At 34.4% G+C, this 25,285-nt stretch overlaps 1 protein-coding gene across 1 annotated transcript in view; it reads right to left on the bottom strand.

The window, feature by feature from the left end:
- LOC149412201 (dipeptidase 1-like) overlaps positions 1 to 25,285 on the bottom strand; it is a 141,372-nt gene that overhangs the window by 107,853 nt on the left and 8,234 nt on the right. Inside the window, exons 2-8 of the mRNA XM_089645735.1 lie at positions 21,647 to 21,788; positions 16,657 to 16,813; positions 14,652 to 14,784; positions 9,587 to 9,743; positions 9,402 to 9,456; positions 5,981 to 6,157; positions 347 to 431 (exon numbers count right to left, since the gene is read on the bottom strand). Coding sequence (XP_089501861.1) covers positions 347 to 431; positions 5,981 to 6,157; positions 9,402 to 9,456; positions 9,587 to 9,743; positions 14,652 to 14,784; positions 16,657 to 16,813; positions 21,647 to 21,788 — 906 coding nt within the window. The remainder of the gene's footprint in view (positions 1 to 346; positions 432 to 5,980; positions 6,158 to 9,401; positions 9,457 to 9,586; positions 9,744 to 14,651; positions 14,785 to 16,656; positions 16,814 to 21,646; positions 21,789 to 25,285) is intronic.

Consider the following 25,285-nt stretch of genomic DNA (forward strand, 5'->3'; position numbering starts at 1 on the left):
CAGCTACTAGGTTACGTGACTATCAAATTCATGTTTTTCTGGCGACTAGAATGGAACCGCAATCATTTAAAAATAATTCGCAATAAAAATCTATTCGCCCGCTACGTATACTAGCCGCGAGTCGAGCCACTCGCAGCGACTACTTGGTCATTTCGTAATTTTGTCGGTACTATTTAAGTAGCAGCGATCAAGATTTTAGATCGGGTGGGTACAGGTTAAACAGCGACACGGGCACACTGTTAACATTATAGCGGGTAGGTATACGATATACGGCGAGTTCACAGGCATACTATTACCGTTAGATATTCCGACAAGCAATAAATAGAAGATAGTCTCTAGAACTTACCGGCCACGTCTGCAAGGGTCGCATTGTCGCTGCACTTGACAAAGTTGGGGTAGAAATTCACCATGATGATGCCACCGGAGTCGCGCTGTGGGGAAAAATAACAGTGATTAAAACTTTTGCAATCAAAATCTTATAAAACAAGAATCTTCTAGGATAAACCCAGGCACGAGCAACTGAGCATGCAAATGTTTGTTTTTGTAAACGAAATAGAGCATTGAAGCAACAGCGTGTTTTAATATTTACTTTTCAGTCATTGTTTTTTTTTTTAATTTTTTAAACTGTAGAACGGTGAATAGAAAATCTTACATATTTTATTTATTGTTTCATAAAACGAATATATTTTACGATTCTCAAATCAAATTAAATAATTTACTTTTATTATTGATTGAGGCCTATGCCAAGAGGCAAACTGAGCTTTGGGATAAATTATAACAAACAAAACATTTATAATATTAATATACCTAACAGAAGTTCAGAATAAAAGGCTTAATATTATTATTATTATTATTGTGTTTAATCTTCAGCTAAAAGTATTTGTCCATTTTGTTCCTTGAAGAATATACAATTTGAAACGACATTATTTTTAAAAATCGTGAAACGGAAGTTTTATCTATTTTAAGTCAAATTGCGTTATTTTGAAATATTACGTTTAATTTGTATTTAATATACTGAACTAACTTTAGTTGAACTAATTTACATAATAAAACACCACACAATGTCGTGCTAGTGGGTCAGTGGCGAAAACAGTTGTCAGAGTTACTGAAGATCACATGGTTCAAATCAGTGGCGGTTCGTGTCTTTTGGGTGTACTAGAGTGCTAATATTAAAAAAAATAGCAGAATTGATGTGGTTGTAGTTGATAAAAAAAACTAAAATTCGTTTGTTTGTACGAAATTTTCAGAAAATGCGTGCGGCACACGGCCAAACTGAAATTTCTTTAAAATATTCATAAAAAAATCGAATTTTCGATAAAAATAAAACTCGTTTTCAGCTACAACAACATCAATAATGCCATTTTTGTAATATTGGCACTCTAGTACTCCCAAAAGTCATGAGCCGCCATTGGTTCAAATCCCGGTCTCGACAATAATTATTATAGTAGGATAGTTTATGTAATTTGATGTAGATGAATAAGTGCAATATTCTTATCCTTCTTATCGAAGTAAAACACATCTTATACGCTATTAGCTATCAAAAGATGAACGTTTTATTCAGAACGCATATACTTATTTGGAAAGTTTCTATTCAATTGAGTAATTAAGTCATAACGACCAAGGTTAAGAAAGCCTCGGGGATCAAAACTCTAACTCTGAATATCGACCGACTCAAGTCTGAAAGGCTTGCTGAATTTTGCGTTTCACTTTTACTTCTAAAGCCAACTTACTTGGAGTTCAAAAGGGGCGCTGATATACAAAAACACATAAACGAAATTATTATTTGCCACCGTAAAATTTCTCGAATACTTCGCCGAAGTGCGGAAATTTCCCGTGAAATTATTTCGCTTTTGTTGGCGAACTTGTGAATCGACAACTCTTAACTTCATCTTTTTTAAATCACATTTAAAATGTTCGTGAAAGGTTTCAGATTTCACAAAGTTATGACGTGAACAAAACAGCTGAAAATCTTTGACGGCAGTTCGTTAGTGACATTTTCTTTATTTTGGTAGTAAAATCTACTCTCACGAAAGGCTTAAATTTTTTTAAATATGTATTATAATAACTAACGAAGGCCCGTGAAAAAAAACGAGATTTCCTGATTAATAAATTTTAAAAGCATAAACTTATATTTAATTGAAAGAAATTCTAACGATTTGAATAATTATGTAAAAGAACAACAGTTAAGGTATGTCCACTGGACCTAGTTTAGTGAAACAGCGCGCATTGTCTCAATAAAGTATCTATGCTCTATTCATTATTTTAAGCATCTGTCAAACAGTTAATAAATTAATACACATTTTAATAAATAATTATAAATTCATTGAATAATTTTGGTACCCACCTACTTTATCAGTTTTCTGATTTATGATAACTAGTTCTAATATGTTGGACGAATTTCGAAAATTCATACTTGAATTATGTTACGAATTACGCAGGAATATTTCGCATAACTTAGTTACCCATACACCAGCAACCGAAATATTTTATATTGGATAAGATTGAATTTTTTTAAACTTGGAACCCTTATATTTAATTTAATTTTGTTCAATAATAGGGTAAGTAATTTTAAAATCTATTTCAAAGTGTTTCTACAACTGCTTGGTGTGGTTGGCTTAAATATTTGACTTGTTTGTCGGTTTACCTATCACAAACACAAAAGTATTATCGAAAATGTTAGCGGTTTTTTCAAACAATACGATTTCAGCAAAAACAATTCTTCTGTACGACTTTCCTTAAAATAAATATCCTGCGTGATTTACTCACTCTATGCTAGTCAGAAATATTTGAGGTTCATAAAGCCTTCAGGTACGATTTGAATATTACAAAACTTCGTGAACATTGCCAACTAGAATTTTGATGCATATCAATCGAATGTCAAATAAAACTTGACAATATTTTTAAAAGCTTCGAAGTGTCTAAAACATTTTCGTCTAAGCTCTAAATTGATTTGGGAATCAGTCCTAAACAGTAACACTACAAACGTGCCGTTGATATTTATTGGTATTTATCAAGGGAAATGCGAATATATTTTAAACTTAAAACTTTTGATTGGGAATCAGTCCTAAACAGTGAAACTATAAACGTGCCGTTGATATTTATTAGTATTTATCAAGGGAAATTCAAATATATTTTAAACTTAAAACTTTTGATTGGGAATCAGTCCTAAACAGTGAAACTATAAACGTGCCGTTGATATTTATTAGTATTTATCAAGGGAAATTCAAATATATTTTAAACTTAAAACTTTTGATTGGGAATCAGTCCTAGCCCTGCCGTTGATATTTGTTAGTATTTATCAAGGGAAATTCGAATATATTTTAAACTTAAAACTTTTGATTGGGAATCAGTCCTAAACAGTGACACTACGAACGTGCCGTTGATATTTATTAGTATTTATCTAGGGAAATGTAAAAATATTTTTCAAATTATTTATCTGAAATGTTTGCAAACATCTGAATTTATATGATTTAATAAGTTTAACTTTTGTTTTCGGGAATGCAAATCTTGGAAGTCGAATTCAACCCACTTCCCGATCTAGCTTAAACTCGGTACATAGGCTCGCTGTCCAAAACAATGCATTCTATCAAATTTAGGTGCCAATCACGATCATACAAGCGGAGTTGGTAGAATTCTCAACTTCAGTCCCGGGAAGGAAGGTTCAATCCCCGGTTAAAATTTTGTTTTAAGGTTTTTAATAATTAAATAGATGCATTATTAAAAAAAACTTTTTTTTTCGTTAGAAGTTTTATCAGGGTATCACTAATAATAAAATGATTGTGGAACTTTTTTATAGAAGTTCACGTAACACTTTCAAATAAAGAAAAGATATAATCTCTTAAAGTTGAACCAAATTAATTACATCTTAAAACTGTTTGATACATCTGTAAATGCAGTGGATTAAAGCAGGAATAACGGTTAAAAACAACATCAGGAAATATGTAATATGACTAGAGAAAAATTATTAAAGATATTTAAATATTACCACCGATGTCAATGCTATCAACTTTTGGTGGCAGGCACGCGGACATAAACGCATTTCTGTGAAATTGGATGACATTACAGCAGATATACAAAATAAATTACGGTCCAAGTCATCGGGATTTGATTTAGTCGTTAGCGCTGTTGTTTTCAGTCCCATAGAGAAGGTTCAATCCTCAGTCTAACAAATTTTGAGATTATTCTTCCTCATAGGATGGTTAATATTTGTGTTTATGTTCAATGAAATTGGGACGACAGTATTAGAAAATTTGGATGTAGGGAATTCGGGTACACAGTAAAGTTTAAATGTATCAAATATAAAGGTATCCAAGTACCTCAATATTTTTATTTATATATTTTACAACACCCAATAAGTCCCTAAAAATTTTTATTTAGATATTTTACAACACCCAATAAGTCCCTCTTTATTTTTATTTAGATATATTACAACACCCAATAAGTCCATCAATATTTTTATTTAAATATTTTACAATACTCAAAATAAAATTAGTACATCTTTTCTGAACACTCGGTTAAAAAGAGCAACGCAGAAAAATAAATTCGAAAGTTTATAAATATATTAATTTCGCTTAGAAGACAAGCCCTTTTCAATTCTAACCCCCGACAAGCCACGAAATTTTTGATTATATGCTCAATGCAAGCCAAATTAAATTAAATCTTACATTATTTCGGAAAACAGACAAGCCCATAAAATAATTTTGGGTGTTACGTATTATTTCAGGCATTTGCAATCAGCAATGCATTTTTTTGGTTAGTGGCCAAAATAATAACTACTATAACTGCGGTTCCTCAAATACAAATTTACTTCGTTCTTGAAAAATAAGCCAGTTACTTTAATCCCATTCGTAATATGAAAAAACTCAGTTTGAGAAAATCTGAGATTAGGAGAGTCTCAATGAACTAAGCGGCTTTTTTATTATAACTCTCAAACGTATTTGCTGATTGCGAGCATCTAGTGAAAGTCGAATAATCATCGATATTGTTAAATTTATCATTTTTAATGGGCACGGCAACGACGACGTTTCATTTACTCTTCTTCTTCTTCTTTCGTATGGTGGGGAGTCGGAGGGGGACATGTAGATCTGCGAGTTATACTAGCGCCTCAGGCGTCGCCATGTGAACTTCATCAATCCCGACGGGGAATGAATGGAGCGGGCATTTGTTGACCACGTTTTCGGTGGTCTGCACCGCACCACATTCACACATTGCCGACTCTTTAAGGTCCAATCTGTGCATTGTGTAGGCACAGCGGCTATTCTTAACCTATTGATGGCGGACCAGGTTTTGCGAGGCAATGAGAACCCAGGCTGTCTCTCGATGGGGTCCTGTATGAGATGGGCATTTCCCACGTTGGCCGTTTTCCACTCATGTTTCCATCTATCTTTTGGGATGAGAGGTAATTGGAGAAGCCTCTCTCCTTCCGCCCAGAAGGGCTTTCGGGACTTCAAGCGGCATGCCGGGTGGGAGACGACATCTTCGTGCGAAGGTATTGCGCTTTTTTGCAGCGCCTTCTTGTATTACCTAAATATTATTCATTGAGTGAAACGGATACCAAATAAAGTGGGCCTCCAACTACAAACTATGCCGTTATTTAAAGGGCCGAAGAACGATAGGTCTCCCGGCCAAGGGGTATCGATAAACATCGGGGTACAATTAAAAATGTCCCTGAATATTTAGGGAACCTCTATTTTTATAAAGAACGTACGTTTTTTTGTTTCACACGTGCCGTAGCCATAAGCATTTTAATATCACATATTGAATTTTAGTGTGCTAGATAATATTGAAAAATCATACATTATTTATTTTGGTGTTGCCAAAAAATAATTGAAACAAAAATCTAATTTGTCCAGGATTTTACTGATTTGCTGAATAAATACTAATATCTTCATACCAAAAATATTATTATACAAGACGTCCAGATATGGTGTTACAATTTAAAGCTAATATCTCCAGGATTCTATAGAATCTTAGAACTCACAATGGACTTGATGATGTCGTCGGGAACGTTCCGGTTGTGCGGGCACAGCGAGTACACGGACGAGTGGCTGAAGATGACAGGAGCCTTGGACAGCTTGATGACGGCCCGGCTCGTATTAGCGCTCACATGGCTCAGGTCAATCAGCATACCCAACCGGTTCATCTCGCGGACCACTTTCTGCAATTCAAAACAATTCAGGCGTATGCCAGGCGAACAAACAACATGAATCAATATAAGTTGCGCATGTAACAGAAAGAGAGGTTACAAAGAACCTATTAGCTGTGAAACCGTTACAATTAAATGTCCACATGGCACGAAGCAGGGTCGCAACGCAATATTTGTCTCGTGGAGTTTGGAGCTGTCTCCGCTACGCGGCATACGCTTGAGACACGTCCATACTACATGAGAACATGGACAAAGATAATATTGAGATTTGGCAATAGGTAGGTGGTGCTGTTTCAAATTCATTGACATTTTATGCCATTAAATCGAAGATTTACTTCATTTTGAATATAAGAGATTTTAACCGTCCGTTAAATGTCAAATTTTCGACTAGTTTTAACTGTGATCACATCATAATCAGCTGTGATTAATCTTTATTTAATCAAAATAAAGAATCAATTTAAACGGAATTTTAATTGACGCGGACTGTTGATTTGATGGACATACAGAGAGTTTGAAACACCCCAATATTATTTTTTGCCGTCAAACCGGTAAGTTTTCGTTAAAAGGTATTTGTGTTATATGCCAGTTAAGTAAGCACGAACTTACAACAGAGCTATCAATATTAAGACAAGTAGCCCATTGAATGCAAGAGTATTTTTAAACTCAATGTAGTACAAAGGTAGATGGAGATTAAAAAAAAATCGCTTCTCATAATATTAAATAATTAAGTCGCAGATGAATAATGTTAATTACCGAATTACCTACCTTCCAGGAATGTGAAGTTTTCGTTTTTCATAACAACATTTTTACTACTTTTATTATATGCACTTTGAAACTCAATAAAATCGCAAAAACATGTTATCGACTCACATGTTAACACGAGTTATAAAAAACATCTTATTGAGTGACAAGTTAACACGAGTTATAAAAACCATGTTATCGAGTCACATGTTATCACAAGTTATAAAAACCATGTTATCGCGTCACATACGAGTTATAAAAACCATGTTATCGAGTCACATGTCAACACGAGTTATAAAAATCATGTTATCGAGTCATATGTTAAAACGAGTTATAAAAACCATGTTATCGAGTAACATATTAAAACGAGTTATAAAAACCATTTTATCGACTCACATGTTAAAATAATATGTTTGCATTTTATCCACCGTAATATTATATGCGCAAGCGTTGGATGTGGCCATACGTATAACAAAAATTGAATAAGATGTAACAAAAAAAAAATTAAAACGTCAACTGGAGAATTCGCCTACATCCCAAATATTTCTTACGAATCAACACGAGCAAAGATAAATAAAAATTTACAAAAAAGTTTAGATTAATTTAAGGCGAGAAAAAACTAAATTAATATTGGTGCGTAGGTAGAGTAAGTAAAAATGCTTAGTGTCTAAACAAAGAATCAGCGTTAGGTAAAGCCTTACAATTTTTAAAAATAAAAAAGCAAAACCAAATTAAATAATACTAAAATATTTAATTTAAAAAAATATATACAAACATTTATTCTTTTAGTATGGGAATAAAAAAGAAGACTTGATAAAAAATATAGTGATTTAATGTAACTACAGAAAAAATGTTTTATGAGAGCGGAATTTAAAAGATTTTTTTAGAATTTTGTTAATTTCCAAAACGAATAAACATCAGGAGCACCGTGTATTTAATAAACGGTTTTCTCATGGTATATGAAAATAAAATAGCATTTTAGTAGATAATTCTGTGTTTTTATGTGGGTCTTGAGCATTTTTCACGTTATTAGTGTTAGTATAATAAACGAGCCGAATTAGTAAGGTGGTGCCCATGAATTCTAAATGGGAATTTTATTTACAAGAAGAAACGAATCATTTGATAACTAAGTTAATTTTTTTAGAAGAAAAATAGATGATCATTATTAGATTAACGAGACTTCTAAAAATCACAGGAACATTAATCGAAAAGAGTACATACGAATTTACATGGGTTGTACATTTTCGGGCAGTGTAATGATCAATTATCTTCACTTTGCTAACCGCAACATTATTTATCACTAACATAGTCACATTCGAAATAACGATTGCGTGATTGTGGAAATCACAAATTTCCTGCAAACAACAGAATACATTTTGAAATTTCATCAATGGCACGCTCACAAAAATTGGAAATACTTGATTTGTTTGAAAATCAATTAAGTACTTATGGTTTTCAGTCATTTGCAGGTTCTGATTTTCAATCAAAATGCTGCATATCAATATTCCCAACGCGTCAGGCATCAGACATGCTAAATTTTATTATTTTCATCGCATCCATTAAATCCAACTTTTGAACGTAATTTCAACAATTAAAAATCAAACATTCTAGATAATACAAATAAAATGATTTTTTAATTTTAGTAATTTTTGATATTCACAAAACATTTTAGCGTTTGTCTGACGTCCATCGGTTAACATATAAAATGAGGACAAACCAATAAAAAACTTCCGTCTCATAAAATTCTATGAAGTCAATTGGTGAAATATTATCATATTTTATGGGTGTACCTTGTAGAGGTGGTTTTTAATATTGATTTTTACACGCCGCATTATAATACAATAACAATAATGAGTATAGCACACATACAATGATATTAAATCGCTGTTTTGTTATGTATTTAGAAAAATACTCTGTATATTAGACTATATTAATATATGCGGTGTAAAAGGACGTATTCCAAAGACTTAACAAGCGATTTCTGGGCTTATTTGGAGTGAAAAATGCAAATTACATTTTGGTCTCCGTTGATGTTTTTTTGCAAATAACATCCAAAAATCTGTATTTCTTTCACATGTCACCACTGATTCCAGTGCCAACACTAGTTTCCATAGCGTTGGACAGTAAGGGTTGGTTGGTATAAAAGCGTACTAGCAATAATTTCTTGTTAGTGGCGACAAGTCAAAGAAATAAAAATTCTTTTATTTATTTTTTAAAAAATGTCACCGGTGGCAAAACGGCCACAAAAGACCACACACAAATTTTCGCAAGTAACCAAACTCAGGAATTGCTGGTAAAAGTCTTTTGGGTATCTTGAATGGCTAAAAATAAAGGCAACCAGGAGAAATTGGTAAATCTGTGTACACTTTCTTATTGAAATCGCAATACATGTATTATATTGTGCTCACTTTAGTTTATACAGTTTATCTTACATCATCAAAGTTTATTTTAAATATATGTGTTGTCACTTCCTCGGTCATGGCATTAGTTCAACGTTTGGTTTTTGTATATTTACCTCTCCGAATAGGCTGAGGCCATTCAAGTTGGGTTTATCACCGGAGGAATCCGCCCTAAAAGAGGAATTAAATATTAGTTGAGCAATAAATAAGAGCCATGCTCTAAACAAACTAATTATTTTCCTACCAACACATAATGAATTAACAAAATAGATTTTTTGAATATCTTGGTTAAGGTACTCACCACGGCGTGTTGCATGTGTGCGTGAGGGTAAGGTAGCGTACGCCCAGCTCATAATACATCCTGAGGACGCCCAGTGAGTTACCGATGCTGTGGCCCCCTTCCACTCCAATGAGGGACGCTATCTTCCGGGGCCGCGCCCCATGGGACTCCAGGATATCTGCAGAATAAACAAACATCAAACAACCAGACTAACAATGGGGAACTTTTTTATATGTGAATATTTTCATTGATCATTTAAGATCATTATTTTGCAAACTGAAAGTAGAAAAGTAAAACCCTGTAATTAATATATTACATTGAAATTTCATTAAAGTCATCAATTAAAGCGCTGGTTTTCAGAATACAAACTAAATTCTTTGTGTTTCATGATAGAAGTCTCATCGTGATACTAAGTTTTAAAAGTGGGTTCCAACAGCTCCAAACCATCTGGAGACAGTAAGATTATGGCATTTCTTATTGGGGCTTATTGCGAGGCCAGAAGTAATGGTGAGGGGAACTAATGGGAAGAGGAAGGTGAGGAAGTACCTGTATATTCAGATCTGGTCACGTAACAAGCATTTTTTTAAATTAACGCCACGTAGGAGGCCCTGAGAAAAAATAAATTCATTTTGGGCCTACTTCATCTTTGGGGATGCTGTGTGAAGGTACTTTTTTTCTGAGAATACAAAAGGTATGTGGGTTGGGTAGGAATCTAGGGATCAGTGCGTCTAGGAGTGACGAACATTTTTTTTATTTGGTACTATATTTTTTTACATTTCAAAGTTTTCCAGTAATGTTGGCCTCACTGGGTGGCTTGCCCGTGCTGAGGCCTTCATTTTATAATATGAAAATATAATCTAAATACAATCTACGATATAAGATAAAATAATACATTTAATATATAATCTTGTGTGTTTGTGAGTGATGTGTGTTTATATTGGTTTTGTGTGTTACGTGTAGGTTTTATTTTTATTTTATGCTATGATATTTTGGTAATATTGTCTTTTTTGTTTTTTAATCCATTTTGTAATTTTGTGTGTGAATTTATTTTTATCTTCCTCAATTTTAATTTCAATTTTTACACTGTTGAAAGCTTTAATAGCATGGTATTGGTAGTGTCTTTGTCTAAAGCTTGAATTTACTGTCGGAGTTTTTATGTTTTCTTTGTACGCTTGTCTAACTGGTCTGTTCGTGTTATTTTGTGTATGTTGAAATTTTTTTTTTGTCAAAAATGTAGTTTAGTAGTGTTTTAACGTATAATTGGCGTATATCTAGTACGTCACAGCTGTTGAATATTTGGTCTGTATCAGTCAGTCTATGTTTTTTTAGTATTACCTTTAAGATCGTTTTCTGTGCGGTTTCTATGTAATTAATAGCCAAAAACTCGGCTCCCCCCCAAGCAATAATTCCATATTCTATTATTGATTGGCAAAGTGCAAAATATATTGTTTTCAGTTGTTTTATTTTATATATGTTTCTTATGTTTAGGAAAATGTGTATTGTTATATATTATTATATATTATTACATATGAATATATCCCTCCCACTGCCAGGCGATGGGTCGAGAGAGGCCAAAGGGTTTCCCCAAACCAGCCTCTCCCGATCTGGTACGCGATGAACCCGGACACAGCTGCTAAATCACCAAACGTAGCGAACCACTTGGTGTGACTTATGACGGAAGTGTTATTAGTACAATAAAAGATTCCCGGGGCGGCGGTACTCAAAACCGCCTACATAATTGAACCAATGTTTCAATATTGAATGTTGGTCGTTAACCAGGACGATACTGAGAGTATGTTCGCATTCTAATGCAATTTACATATTGCTTTAATTATTCACTGTCTATCTGAAAAACCGTTATTTTTAAAAAAACGTTTCACGTTTTTGTAGCAAAAAAAGTATTTTTTTAGGCGGACTATTCAGATTATATTTTTGAACACCTCCCACATGAATGCAACTGTGGTATTCCCAAAAGGGGTTTTGTATCTATTGAGTACGCCACAATACAACGTTGAAAAACTTTATTTTTTATTTTATTTTTTTTTTCATAGGAAGCAATTACTTTGTGGCTAGACATTATATTATAAAATAAAACACAAACACTTTGTATTTAACCACGAATTTATTATTTCATATATCGACCGGTTTCACTTCGACCAAGCTTCTTCAGGATATAATAATAACTAAATGCTAAGACAGAGTTATGGCTTATATATAAGAGTGACAGAGAGAGAAAGAACAAAATTAGAGGGAGACAAAATATTTGACATAGGTAAAATGGATAATCAATTGGTGGGAGGGAGACAACAATACAATAATCAATTACTGGGGGGGAAACATCAATACACATCATAATCCCAAGTAAATGAACAAACAACAGTTAACTGTAATCTATGAGATATTAAAAAAAAAAAAAATCTTTTTTAGTTATTATTATATCCTGAAGAAGCTTGGTCGAAGTGAAACCGGTCGATATATGAAATAATAAATTCGTGGTTAAATACAAAGTGTTTGTGTTTTATTTTATAAAAACTTTATTATTGATGTAATAATAAAAATACTAGTTAAATATAATGCCCGTAATATTAATATCCTACAATTCAGAATCGAAAAATTGCCTGAAATGAAAATATCTATTTTTAGATCCCACATCTGAATAGCTGGATACTTTCCCATCCTCTCTACGATCTCTGTGTTCTTCCTATACCCATCCCCATTGGCCTCCATCCCTAAAAATAGATATTTAACAGCCCCACAGGCTCCCGTGGTCTCCGGGATCACATTAAAGTGATGCGGTAATTATATTTAAGAAATTAACAAAGCTTTGAATTTTTTTAAATACTTTGATCCGCGGAAAAACAAAATTCAAAGGGTATTTTGTAAATTTAATAATTCACTGAAAAGCTTTCATGCTTTGAACACTTGAATTTGAAAAATAATACAGGGCTTTATCTTGAGTATACTTCCTAATATTTAATGGTATCTATAAAAATCCTTCGTGGTTTAGGTAATAGCTCTTTGTTAGACAGTTACAGAGCCGTTACGTTTTTATAACATTTTTTTCATTAAAAGTTCTTTCAAATTTGACAAATAACGTATTATTGGTATTTAATGAAACCAAATTTTTCGTTCGAATATTATTAGTAGTCTAATAAAATCAAAATGATCAACCATCCCTATGATGTTGTATAAAATCTAGTCCGCGCTGTGTGTACTTGATAATAATCATATTATTTTGGACCTCGCTGAAAGCTTCTTCCATTTTTAAATTGAAAAAATTATTTTATTTTGCGCTTTTTGTTTCACGCCTCCGTCGACCCAACCTACCAATCGGTCAGACTAGAAAAGATAAAAAAATTCGAATATGTTCCGCGTTATTGAAATATATTATTTTAAATAAATTAACAGTTACAAAGTTAATAGTAGGATTCTGGCCCAAATTTAGATTCTCATACTCAGGGACGTCGCCATAATGTATTGTCAAGCGAGTCCGACCGAGCGACCAGGGTATCGATTCTCCAATTCAGGCCGCTCGCAATTACAGTACATTCATTGCTAGACATTCTTATTCTTGAGTTTCGACAAAGTCATTCCACTCGAACAACGAGTTTTTCGACCCACTCGTTTTTCAAGTGGAATGACTTTTGACGTTTGGCGTATGTAAGTATGTACCTTCGATGAGGCTCAGAATATGATTGTCGAGCAATTTATGTACTTTCGACGGCGATTGCAAGCGGCCTGGATTGTAGAATCAATACCCTGCTATCTGAACTTGATGTAAAATGTGTTCATCGAAACAGACGGTGATTTTTCAAGTATTTTAAAACTATATAATTTCTTTACTCATCAACGATACTTTTACAATGTATTAGATAATATACCATGGTTTATTTTTGGCAACCTAAATTTAGGTCGGTGATTTTTATGAATTAAAATGCATTATAAATTTGACTTTTTATTTTATTTTTATAAAACTTAAAAGAATTCAATAAACAGTGAAATCTTGGCGAGTTTTTTAGCCGTAAGCCGCAATAATTAGTTCATAAGTTTCAGTATTAATATTTGGAGGTATGATATTAATTCTATATCCATCGCGTACAAAAAAATCATATCAGGCTATTAATTAAGGGGTTCACTGTGACTTTTGATTATGCGCTAGCTGAAATAGTTTATTTGCTCTTTCTGAGAAGTTAGATATTTTTAATGGCAATATGAAAATTCTTAATCTTTTACATCCCTTTCCTTTCCTAACACGTTCAATAACCATGTTTGATGTCGTAATGCATGCTAAAGTTCAACAATTGTTTAACTGCACAGCTGTCTATGCTGTCACTTCGTTACAATATCTTCCACTAGATATTTCAAGTTGTGAATTTCTAAGCGCTAAAATTCTTTATTTTTATGAAAGTTCTCGTCACAGTGAAAACAACCTGTCACTAAAAATCAATACCAACAACACTAATTAATATTAATTATATAAAAATCAAAATTAAACACACACGTGTCCGGGGTTAAAATGCACTAACTCCGGGCGGTGATTCTACATGATATTATATTTATGGCAGTTTTCAGTTAAAAAGTTTATTTGTTTGTATAGAAAATATATTGTCTTCTTTGTAAGGGAAAAATAACAAAGTAATTTGCCCAATTCCCTATATATTATAAGTCTGATGTTTGCTTATGATGTTAGGATGTAATTAGCGTGAAAAATTAATTGTCCGGGAGAAATATATAGGCGGGGCTCACATTAATGAAACTTTATGGAGAGTTAACCCTTTCATCAGTAACTCAAAGCTAAACATTTTCTTATTGTTTCTTTGTTATTTGAGTCAAGTATTCAAGGTCATTATTGAACCATAGAGGTCATTCTTCTTTGTCATCGCACTGTACAATCTTTGGCGACAATATCGTAGTATAAAACAAAAATAATATAAACATGTAGATATCTTTTCTAATAGTACTTCTAAAACATGACAGAAAACAAGTGTTTTGCTGTAGGTACTTTCTAAAATTTGCTGAGCGACAACATAAAAAAAGCTATTTTATAAAGGTTAAATTTAATGTATGAGTAAAGTAGTTGTCTTACCGTTCACAGAGGTGGCGAACTGGAAATAATTGGGGTATTTCTCAACCAGGCGCTTGATAACATCAATCTGCTCGAGGGTGAGTTGCACGGCGTCTTTGTTCTGCGCCGCGCAAGGCACAAATGCAGACCAGAACTGAAAGAAAACTTCAAGTGAATACCGTACCGTCTTGTATCCATACATATTAAATGTACTTCTTCTCCACTTCTTCTTTATGTGCCGTATCAGGTCCCCCTGACGTTGGCGATCACTCTTGAAAATGTCTCTTTGTCTTGCGCTGCCCGGAATAGCTCCTCCACACTTCTAATGCCGGTCCACTCTCGTATATTTCGCAGCCAAGACATTTGTCTCCTACCAGGCCCTCTGCGACCCTCTATCTTGCCTTTCAATATTAACTGGAGCAAGTGATACTTCTCCCCTCGAAGTACATGACCCAGATATGAAATTTTCCTGATTTTTATTAATCTAAGCAGTTCTCTCTCTGCTCTAGCCCGTCTGAGAATTTCTGTGTTGGTGATCATGTCGGTCCATGGTCTTCTCCACAATAAACACTATTATTATTATTATTTTAGCAGTTATTAGAAGGAGTCAATAGGGTATCAATGGATTCACAGAAATCTTAACAAATTGTGTATAATATGAAGGTTACAATAAAAAACGGAAAATTGAAAATAATTGTTTGGAAAAGGATATGTTTCTCGTTTTTTGTTATATATATAAATGGGGTGATTAGTATCTCGACACTACAGTAACTTTTTATGTGAAAACATCACTGGGCACGACTTTTGTTTTTATGCTTAACTTGCATTTGAAATAATAATAATGTTTATTTCAGCTGGACAGAGCGGTGTGTGCAATGCTCTGCCTGCCATAAAAGTTTACATTCAAGTTAATACATACATAAAAATAAAATCAATAAAGAAATAAATAAAAATAATGAAAAATGAATACTTTGATGAGCACATTAGGACTTTATGGTGGCTTGAGTGAAATTCTCCATCTCTGGTGTAGAGGCGCTCCCTGCCACTGGGCAACGGCCTGGACAAGAGTGTTGTCCGATCTCTGGTAGCGCTGACTCGTCCCGGCTATTCTGTGGCGCATCAAAGCAGCGAACCCATGCACCCTTCCTTCGGTGAACATCTGTGAGGCGCTACATCGCCAGGGGAGGCCAAATAGGGCTCTGTATGCGTGGTTGTACTGTACTCGGAGTGTGTTCATGACGCCTTGTGTGTATGTCGTCCATAGCTCGCTAGTGTAGAAGCTCATACAATATGTTTGGAAAAGTTGCTTCTTCACCGGAGGACTGCATTTGTTGAATCTTCTGGCAAGCATGTTAGCTCGCACACTCAGTACTCTGCTTTGACGTTCTATGTCTTTTTTTATCATTTAGGTCATCGGTGATGACATGCCCCAAATATTTGATTTCGCTGCATATTTTCCGAGACGTATGGGTGGAATTCAAGTGGGACCAGTATTTGCTTTAAAGAACAGCAGGGATGACTTTTTAGCATTGTACATCAGCCCGTGATCATCAACGTAAGCTTCGCATATTGCCAGAAGTTTTCTCATCGCTCTTACCGATGAAGCTAGTATGACCATGTCGTCTGCATAGCTAATATTGTTCATACATACCCCGGCAATATGGCATCCGATTCTTGTTGTATTTAGTGTTTTACTAAGTTCATCCATATACACGTTGAAAAGCACTGGGGATATTGAGCCTCCTTGTCTAACGCCGCACTTTAATTTGGCCGCGCTTTAAAGCACCATGGACGTAAGAACACGATAAAGTAAGCGCACTAGCAAGCAACGAATAGTTTATTTTTTTATAATATCCATGCTTCTTGGCGCCACAATCCTTGGGCCAGGAGATATATGTGATGACAAAAAAAGCATTGGTATGAGAGCCTTATAAAATGCGTTTTCACTTTAACATGAGCAACAAAAAATATCAATCATTTGGTTTTCAGGGATAACAGGTTGTGATTTAATTTAATAATTGTTTACCTGTGCACCCACCATCCCCGCCCGCAGCTTAGGCAGGTCCGTGTGGGAGTATTTGGACTTGGACCAAGGTTCCACGATGGTCAGGTCGGTGTCCAAGTCGAACTCGTTTAGCTCGTTCCGCATGAACTTGCGAAGGTTCCACGGCAAGTCGTTGTGCCTGTGAACAAGACCAAAAAAATTTTCACATGTTACATAATAATATATTACCACCCCTGAAAAATCACTTTAATGTAAAAATAATTATTTGTGTTTTTTTTATAATTATTGTGACTGAGCAATAAATTTTTACAATAGTGACCAAATGGAAATTTGATTTCAAGTGCCGAATAGGAATACAAGACAAAATATAACATTCTTCTGCATTACATACACAACCAACTATCAGACACATTCACTGACTAATAGGATGCAATCTTATAAATTAGAGTAGCGTTGGTAATATAGATTTAGTGATTTGTCTTATATGTTGTACTGTTCTAGTTTCTATAATATTTAATGTTACTGTTACATGTTTTACTAATATTATTTTATATTCATCAACTTAATATTTTTTGTATAATTTTTGATACCTTACTAGATATATTCTGTTTTAAAATGCATGTAAAAGCCCAGCTGGGCGTAAAACCAAATATAATAAAATTATCCCAGAAAAATAACAAGACAAACGAAAGAAGAATAAAAGAAAAGAAGATTTCTGATTATATGTCCAAATAGAATTAATATCGTGAACCGACTTCTACACCTCTCGAAATCAAGCGGCGAGATTATGAAAACATCCCAAACAAAATATCGCCACTAGCGTAAATACAATTATATACTCCTTCAAAATATAATATCCCCTACTTTAGCCAGAGTTGGTCGGTGTGTTCCAGAGAGGAGGTTAAGGGCAGCGAAGCGTGTCGGAACCCGGGTATAATTTCATTCAGTAAGATTTTCTCCACTAAGTAATTCCGTACGGCGAGAGAATACATAAATACACGGACCAAATCTACAGAAGGACCATTATTTTAGAAGCAAAACCGATTTACACCGAATAAACCGTAATTTATCGATGCCCGGGAAATTAACAACATAGGTGACGGTGACGGGCGAAGGTGTAGGGCTGGGGCTAGGTGGCGCAAACCAGTTTAAAAACAAATCGGCCAATCGTTTATTTGGACAAATTCCAACACTCGATCAATTTTTTCTTGCAGAATCTCTAATTTGCACAAATAAGCATAAGCGTTAAGACGGCAACGGATTTGCGCAATCTAAATTAGCACAAGTAAGTAAATAATTTAAGAATTTATGATTGCGACTTTTGCACAAACTGTTCCCCGATGCAAGTCGCTGTCGTATGAAAACCGCACCACTCAACCGATTGCGCATATAAGTCGTTGGGTGTAGACGGACCTTAAAATATTTCAAGCACGTACTTCAATTTATCGAATAAAAATAAAATTTCCACCCACAACGGTTTTGCAGTTTTATTTGACCGAGTTCAGAATCAATCACCGATTTTTCGGATTTATGAGTAACCAAAAACCAGTTAGTAGATTGTAAGGATAAAAATAATGTCAGGATAGAAGCAAGTGGATAGAAGAAAACGTAGAGGATGCGCTAGGAAAACATCACAAGTTCAAGTAAATTAAATATTTGTGTTGGGTCCAAATCAGTAATGGATTTATCGTGTGTATATGAACAACCGAAAACCTGTAGGGATGATATAGTTAGAATGAAGGAAAGGAAGGAGAAAGCAGTAAAAAAGCGGATTGAAGAATAAATTGCTACATGGTGAGATTAGTTGAATCAAAATATTATTTAGCCTGTGCAATCAGTCAGATAATTTATAAGGATCTCAAAAGAACAATAAATTACAGTCTAACAGATACACAGATCTATTATGGTACGAGAAATTCAAAACAAATTAGATTGTAAATAAGGAAAAAAATCAAGAACACAGAAATCTCGTGTACCAGGACCAGGCCATGCAACTATGTAATAAAATCAAGAACGCATAAATGTCGTGTTTCAGGCCGTGCAACTATGTAATAAAATTAAGAACCCATAAATGTCGTGTTTCAGGCCGTGCAACTATGTAATAAAATCAAGAACGCATAAATGTCGTGTTTCAGGCCGTGCAACTATGTAATAAAATCAAGAACCCATAAATGTCGTGTTTCAGGCCGTGCAACTATGTAATAAAATCAAGAACGCATAAATGTCGTGTTTCAGGCCGTGCAACTATGTAATAAAATCAAGAACCCATAAATGTCGTGTTTCAGGCCTTGCAACTATGTAATAAAATCAAGAACGCATAAATGTCGTGTTTCAGGCCGTGCAACTATGTAATAAAATCAAGAAGGCATTAATGTCGTGTTTCAGGCCGTGCAACTTTGTAATACAATCAAGAACCCATAAATGTCGTGTTTCAGGCCGTGCAACTATGTAATAAAATCAAGAAGGCATTAATGTCGTGTTTCAGGCCGTGCAACTTTGTAATACAATCAAGAACCCATAAATGTCGTGTTTCAGGCCGTGCAACTATGTAATAAAATCAAGAACGCATAAATGTCGTGTTTTAGGCCGTGCAACTTTGTAATAAAATCATGAACCCATAAATGTCGTGTTTCAGGCCGTGCAACTTTGTAATACAATCAAAAACCCATAAATGTCGTGTTTCAGGCCGTGCAACTATCTAATAAAATCAAAAACACAGATGTCTTGTGTACCGTCATGTAATAAAATTCCGAAAGAAAGTCTTCAATAGAAAATATTTTTTTTAAGATGTTCGAAAATACGTCTGCCACAATCATTAAAGTTATTTTAAGTGTAGGTAATAAATAAATAAAGTGAAATAGCCAGTTTCTTGGATTTATAAACTTTATAACCGACAACCAGTTAGTAGAATTAAAGGATGGATAGATAAAGGGGTTTCAGGAAAGTATACCCATAGTACGCAAGTGAAGAGATGGCATGATCTGGTAAATAGTTACAAAATATCTCCGTAGCACGAATAATGGAAAACTGGTTAGTAGAATGAGGCGGTTAATTGGAAGCCCTGATGCCACCTCCAGCTGCCAGGGGGAGAACAATAATAATAGCTACCATCCATTATTGTAACATTATCTTAACGATCTTAGTGGCTAGATTAGATTTCTAAGCTTTTCCCTCCCCCAGTCGGGTGACCTTACAGGGCACTGAGGAGGTCTTACGCAATCCATCACGTCCGATCGGTTAGAAGAGCTTCTCGTTACGTGTAAGTTTATATGTATAGAACATCTATCGTATATGTGTAATATCCAACAGAATCTGACAGATGCTGTGTGAAAGGTCTTTTTAGGAAAGGAAGGGGAATAATTTCTAGGAAGAAAAAAGTTATGAGGGTTGGATGGGAATCAGTGTGTCCAGGTGTGACAGATGTATTAATCCATCCCTCCCACTGCAGTGCAAGACAATGTTCTGAGAGTAAAGCTGTAGAGGTCATAAGGTCTGTTTTAACAAGTATCTCTCGATCCGGACCGCCACCCATCTGGTGGGCAGACCAAGACCCAAACAAACAAACCTCACCCGATAAACCAGGGCACCCCTTCTAAGTCACAAAACTAATAAATGGTTCCCGGGGCGGCCGTACCCGTACCCGCCTCACAAATTTGATAACGAAAAATATTTGATCTCCTTTTAATATATAAAATTGTTCATTCAAGGTTAGACTGCCCTGACACTATAAACTTGCTATCTTTATACTAGACGGAATATTTTATTCTACAACAATAACTTCGCTACGAATTCTGTGTTAGAAAGAATACATAGGTTGGGCAATGAACTTAGTGATGTCGCTGACATATTTAATTTAAACTTCAATACATTTAAAGCCAAATTAGTCCTCCACTTTTTAAATGTTAATAATGTATGTGAAATCATTATATTTTATTTCGATTTTCTATTGTTTGTTTTATACTGTTTTTAAAAATGAAATTTGTAATTTGTATGTACTTAAAAGCCCAATAGGGCGTTAATAAATAAATAAATAAAAATTATATTTCCAACGAGAGGATCAACCGCCACATAACTTGGAATAACAATGTACTCTTTGCTTCTCCACATTCATGCATCATCTCACTCGTGCTTTTTTGCTATTCGAGATAACTTGCTAAAAGTTAATAATGGTGCTGATTTTTTTTATGTGAGTACTTCACAAGATTCCCAAATTCTCCCAAACTGTCAGAGCTAGTGAGACTATGACATTCTCAATCTGGCTATATTTATTGTGAGGCTGGTGAGGCGGTAATGGAAAGGGGAAGGAGCGAGAGAGAAGAAGGTGGGGAAGTACCTGGCTAATCAGATGTAGTCATCAAAGTAGTAACCAATGTATCTTTTCTGAATGATGGTCTTTCATCAGGGTGATACTGTCAGTATTTACTTTTGTGCCGCAAATACAGAAGTTCTAAAATATTATGTGAAATTAATAAATAATAAAATAACCAAAATGAAATAAAATGCCAATTGCATTACGATGTCCAACCAGCGATAAGCACCTTGACTAATCACCGATTTTCAGCACGTTCCAGTGTTGGAAAAAATTTCGATTGGCTGGCAAGCATAACAGAGTGATGATTATGCTAAACTGAAGTTTAAATTTGATCGAACCCCTAAACGGGCCGATAATCAACGGCTAAAGCGAATCTCTCAAAAGTCAAAACATTCTAATTAGCGATAGTCGTCAATGTATTACTTTGTCAAATCAGACGAAAGTTCACGTGGGGCGATGCATAAGAAGTAACCTACCTACGTACGCTTACGATATAAAATAACATAATATATTATATTCTGAATTTCAACATTAGAAATAAGACGTTTTTGTATTTTTTTGTAGAATCTGTATAAGTAAATATGTTGTCTTCTCCAAAATTCCTTCCTTCACATTATCAGGAATGTATGGTACCATTAAATCTGTGACTCCGGCCAGCCGGACAGTATAAAAGATCGGAAAGGGTGATAATGTGATTACCCGTCTACGAGCGGCACTTCAGCCAGAATCTGCATGGCAGTCTCGAGGCGTTCGCGGTCCGAAGCAGCGGTCGCCAACACAAGTAGACCGGCGGCCAGAGTCCATAGTCGCACGGTCATTCCGAGGTTCTTGTCCACGTCAACTGTAACAAGCAACAATTCAAATATTATAAAATTGTTTGTTTACGCTTTGGCAAGTGAAAAAAAAAGATATTTTAACACTTGGTCGACCAATAGAAACTATAAATTACAACTAGGTGATGAAAGAACTAAAATTATTAAAACTCTCAGATAGAAAATTGAATACAATTATAGACAGCCCTGATGTACTCAGTCTAATTACCTCCCGTATACCAAGTAGAACCCCTGGATTAAAAATTATTTTAAATTGCAACAACACTATCAGGAATTATGTTAATATTCGCTCGTACCTAGATTGCATGCAGTCAATACTTTCGCAGAAATAGTAAATTTGTTCAACTGCACGGAATATAGTTACAAGAAGGCTAATATATACCTCAATCGTATAAGAACCCTATATATTTCATTAGTTATAACTCTAGTGGAATATAATTCACCTATTTGGTCCCCTTTGTATAAAGTTAACTGTATCAATATAGAACGAGTTCAGCACACATTTCTTAGGTACATAAATTTAAGGCTCAAAATTCCAATTGACTACTTTAACTATGTCAGCTTGCATCTAATAACGCTGTCTGATAGGAGAATTATGTCACTGGGTGAACTACATCTCTTCACCTTATTGAAGTGAAACTTCTTTACGCGCGTCTTGCATTTTCGAGGAGCAGAGTAAAACCGACTCATGACCGTCACGAAAAACAGTGATCATTTGGTGGTGGGGGTACTACAATAATGACATTAATAACAGTGATCATTTGGTGGTGGGGGTACGGGACCCCCACCACCGCTCACCGTTCACTGACGCTCTTTCACCGTAGTCGCTTACTGAGGTGAGGGAGCCACTGACGAACGTTCTCTCTCTCTCTCTCTTCTCTCTTTTCCTCTCTCTCTAGCCAACGACGCCACGCCAGGCATCAAGGCTGCTTGCTTCGTGTACTGCGCGGTGAGTGTAATACGAGTGAAATACGTAATTGATTGTGGTTTATTCGATTTAGAACAGAGTTTTAGTGTCAAAAATGAGTAGTGACGAGATAGAAGTGATAAAAACATTCGTGGCAAAAGAATAATGAAATGAAAAGAGAGAGAGAAGAATACTAAAAGTTTCACTTCCGTCGTGCGTAGGCTTGCCACACACTGTATTTTTTTTATCTCACGTTTTTACAACATTTAAATTATAAATTTATTGTTTATTTTTTTTCTGATTCCCATTACACTAAACCACCTATGAAGGTGATTTTCACTATTTTTCCTCGTAAAATCCACAGACGCATATTTATGAAATAACGTATATATTATAAATTCCTGAAATCTATCCTATTAAAAGAACCACAGTACGAATGAAACATCGATAGCTTAAAACCAAGAGATTGCATCTCCGTTTTATTGCAATAATTGCTTAGATTCTCTTAAATAAATTCCAAATTTGTAAGGGTTAATAATGACATTAATAACTCTCGCCATTCCTAAGATATTTGCATATTTTAGTGCGTAGATTAAGGAGACACAATATCTTGAATCGGGGAAGAAAAATAAGCCACCTTTATTTAAATCATCTTTTTAAAAATTAAAATAGGAGATAATATGAATAAGTATTATTCACATATGAACCAACAACATTGCCATTTACGAATACAAACATATATAGCGACGGTCCGAAGTTTTGGTTTCGGCCAGTAAACGAGTTTCGGTTTCGATAAAAATTAGTCGAAACTTCGATTCAGTCGAAACCTGCGTTCGTCATGTGTCGGATGATGTTCGGCTTTTCTCGGGCGCATGTGTATGCATCAAGAATAACTAAAATGTTGTTTTAAAAGAAGTTGTACATTAAAAAAGTTGTGTTGTAGTTCAAAGTTAAGAGTTTTTAATTTTAAAATACCATTGATTTTGTCTAAGTTTATGTTTAGATAATATTTTTTGCATCTAACATAAAAACTAGACACATTTATTAGATTTTTGTATTCTTTTTAATTCCTATGTCGTTCCTTAAAGAACTATTAAAGGAATAACAACTAACCAAAAAACTCTAAAACTTAACCAATTTTATTTAACACCAATGAACTCTCAGAAAATTAACAATAAAAACGACTAACTATGAGGTACAGAGTTTGGTCATTACATATGTTTCGATTTCGGTTGCGGATTCTGCTAAAAAACAATCATACATGTTAGATAATGTTTGATTTTATTGAATTCCATCAAAGTTATTCAGTTTCTCAAAATGAGACTTTAATATTCCTTTAAAAGATTCAAATAGCTTTGTTTATTTAATTAATTCAATAATTAATTAATTAATGAATTCTAAAAAATTTAAACGAAAAAGGAGGCAAATGAAACCAAACACAATAAGAATTATTTTTGTTGTGAAATTCATTTCCTACAGATTTCGTGAAAATTTAAATTAAATACTGAAAACGTAGAGAGCATATTCACGTTCCTTACAGAAAGTAAAGAAACCTTTTAACTTTATTTCTTCATTTGAAATAATATTTTAAAGGTTTTTCAACAGTAGGTAGGTATTATATAATATTCAAGGAAATATGATGGTGTTTATTACAATAGTTTAGTTCCGAATATTTCGCAAAAGAAATCTTATGAAACGATGAAATCGATAAAATCTTGGATATTCCCATATACAATTTGAGAGGTTGGCCATATATTGGATAACCAACACCTCTGCCGTAGGTCACCTCAAATGGTTCGCTACTTTTGTTGATTTAGCAGGGGTGCCCAGGTTGATCGGTCGAGGTGAGCTCAGGGTGCGCCTTCCCACCCATGGGTTAAATTTATAGGTCCGCCACTCCTGAACACACTGATCCCTAGATTCCTACCCAACCTTCATACCTTTTACATTCCCAGATCTTCCTCTCCTTCCTTCCCTTAAAAAAGATCCTCCACACAACAAAACAACAAAACAGAACATAGGCCCTGAGATAAATTATTTTCCTCAGGACCTCCTGTGTGGCGTTAATTTTATAACAAAAAATGCACCTTTTTAATGACTAGTAGCAACTAATGTAATTAATAAATATTTTAAATCATGTATTGGATGTCGACAAATTTATTTCGTAATGCTGTCTCTGTCCGTATTCTTCTATAGAGAATATAGTTATTCATTTCTGTATTTCCACAGAAAATACGTATAAACTTTTGATTTCAGTGGCGTGTAGAACAACAAGGTTAAAAGGCAGTGCTTATTCTAAGAAATATGAACGAAAAAATTTAAAAGACGACAATATCTTTGATCATGGAGCAATGTACGCTATTGGTTAATTCATGATTTATCCACAACATGTACATGACGTAAAGCTAATTAGTAGATCGTTGTCTTCCTGGATATAAAATATAAATAAAATTGTGCTTAAAGCAAAATAAGTATATTTACCCTGATATTTGGTTACATAAATGTTACCCACAAAAAGCTGTGGAGTTTTTTAGACTTCCGAAAACTATTTGCCGGGAACCCAAGAAAATATAAATTTTTAAGGATTCAAGATATTTA

This window comes from Hesperophylax consimilis, chromosome 23 (assembly GCF_061612785.1).
Source record: "Hesperophylax consimilis isolate HC1 chromosome 23, BYU_Hcon_1.0, whole genome shotgun sequence".
NCBI lineage: Eukaryota > Metazoa > Arthropoda > Insecta > Trichoptera > Limnephilidae > Hesperophylax > Hesperophylax consimilis.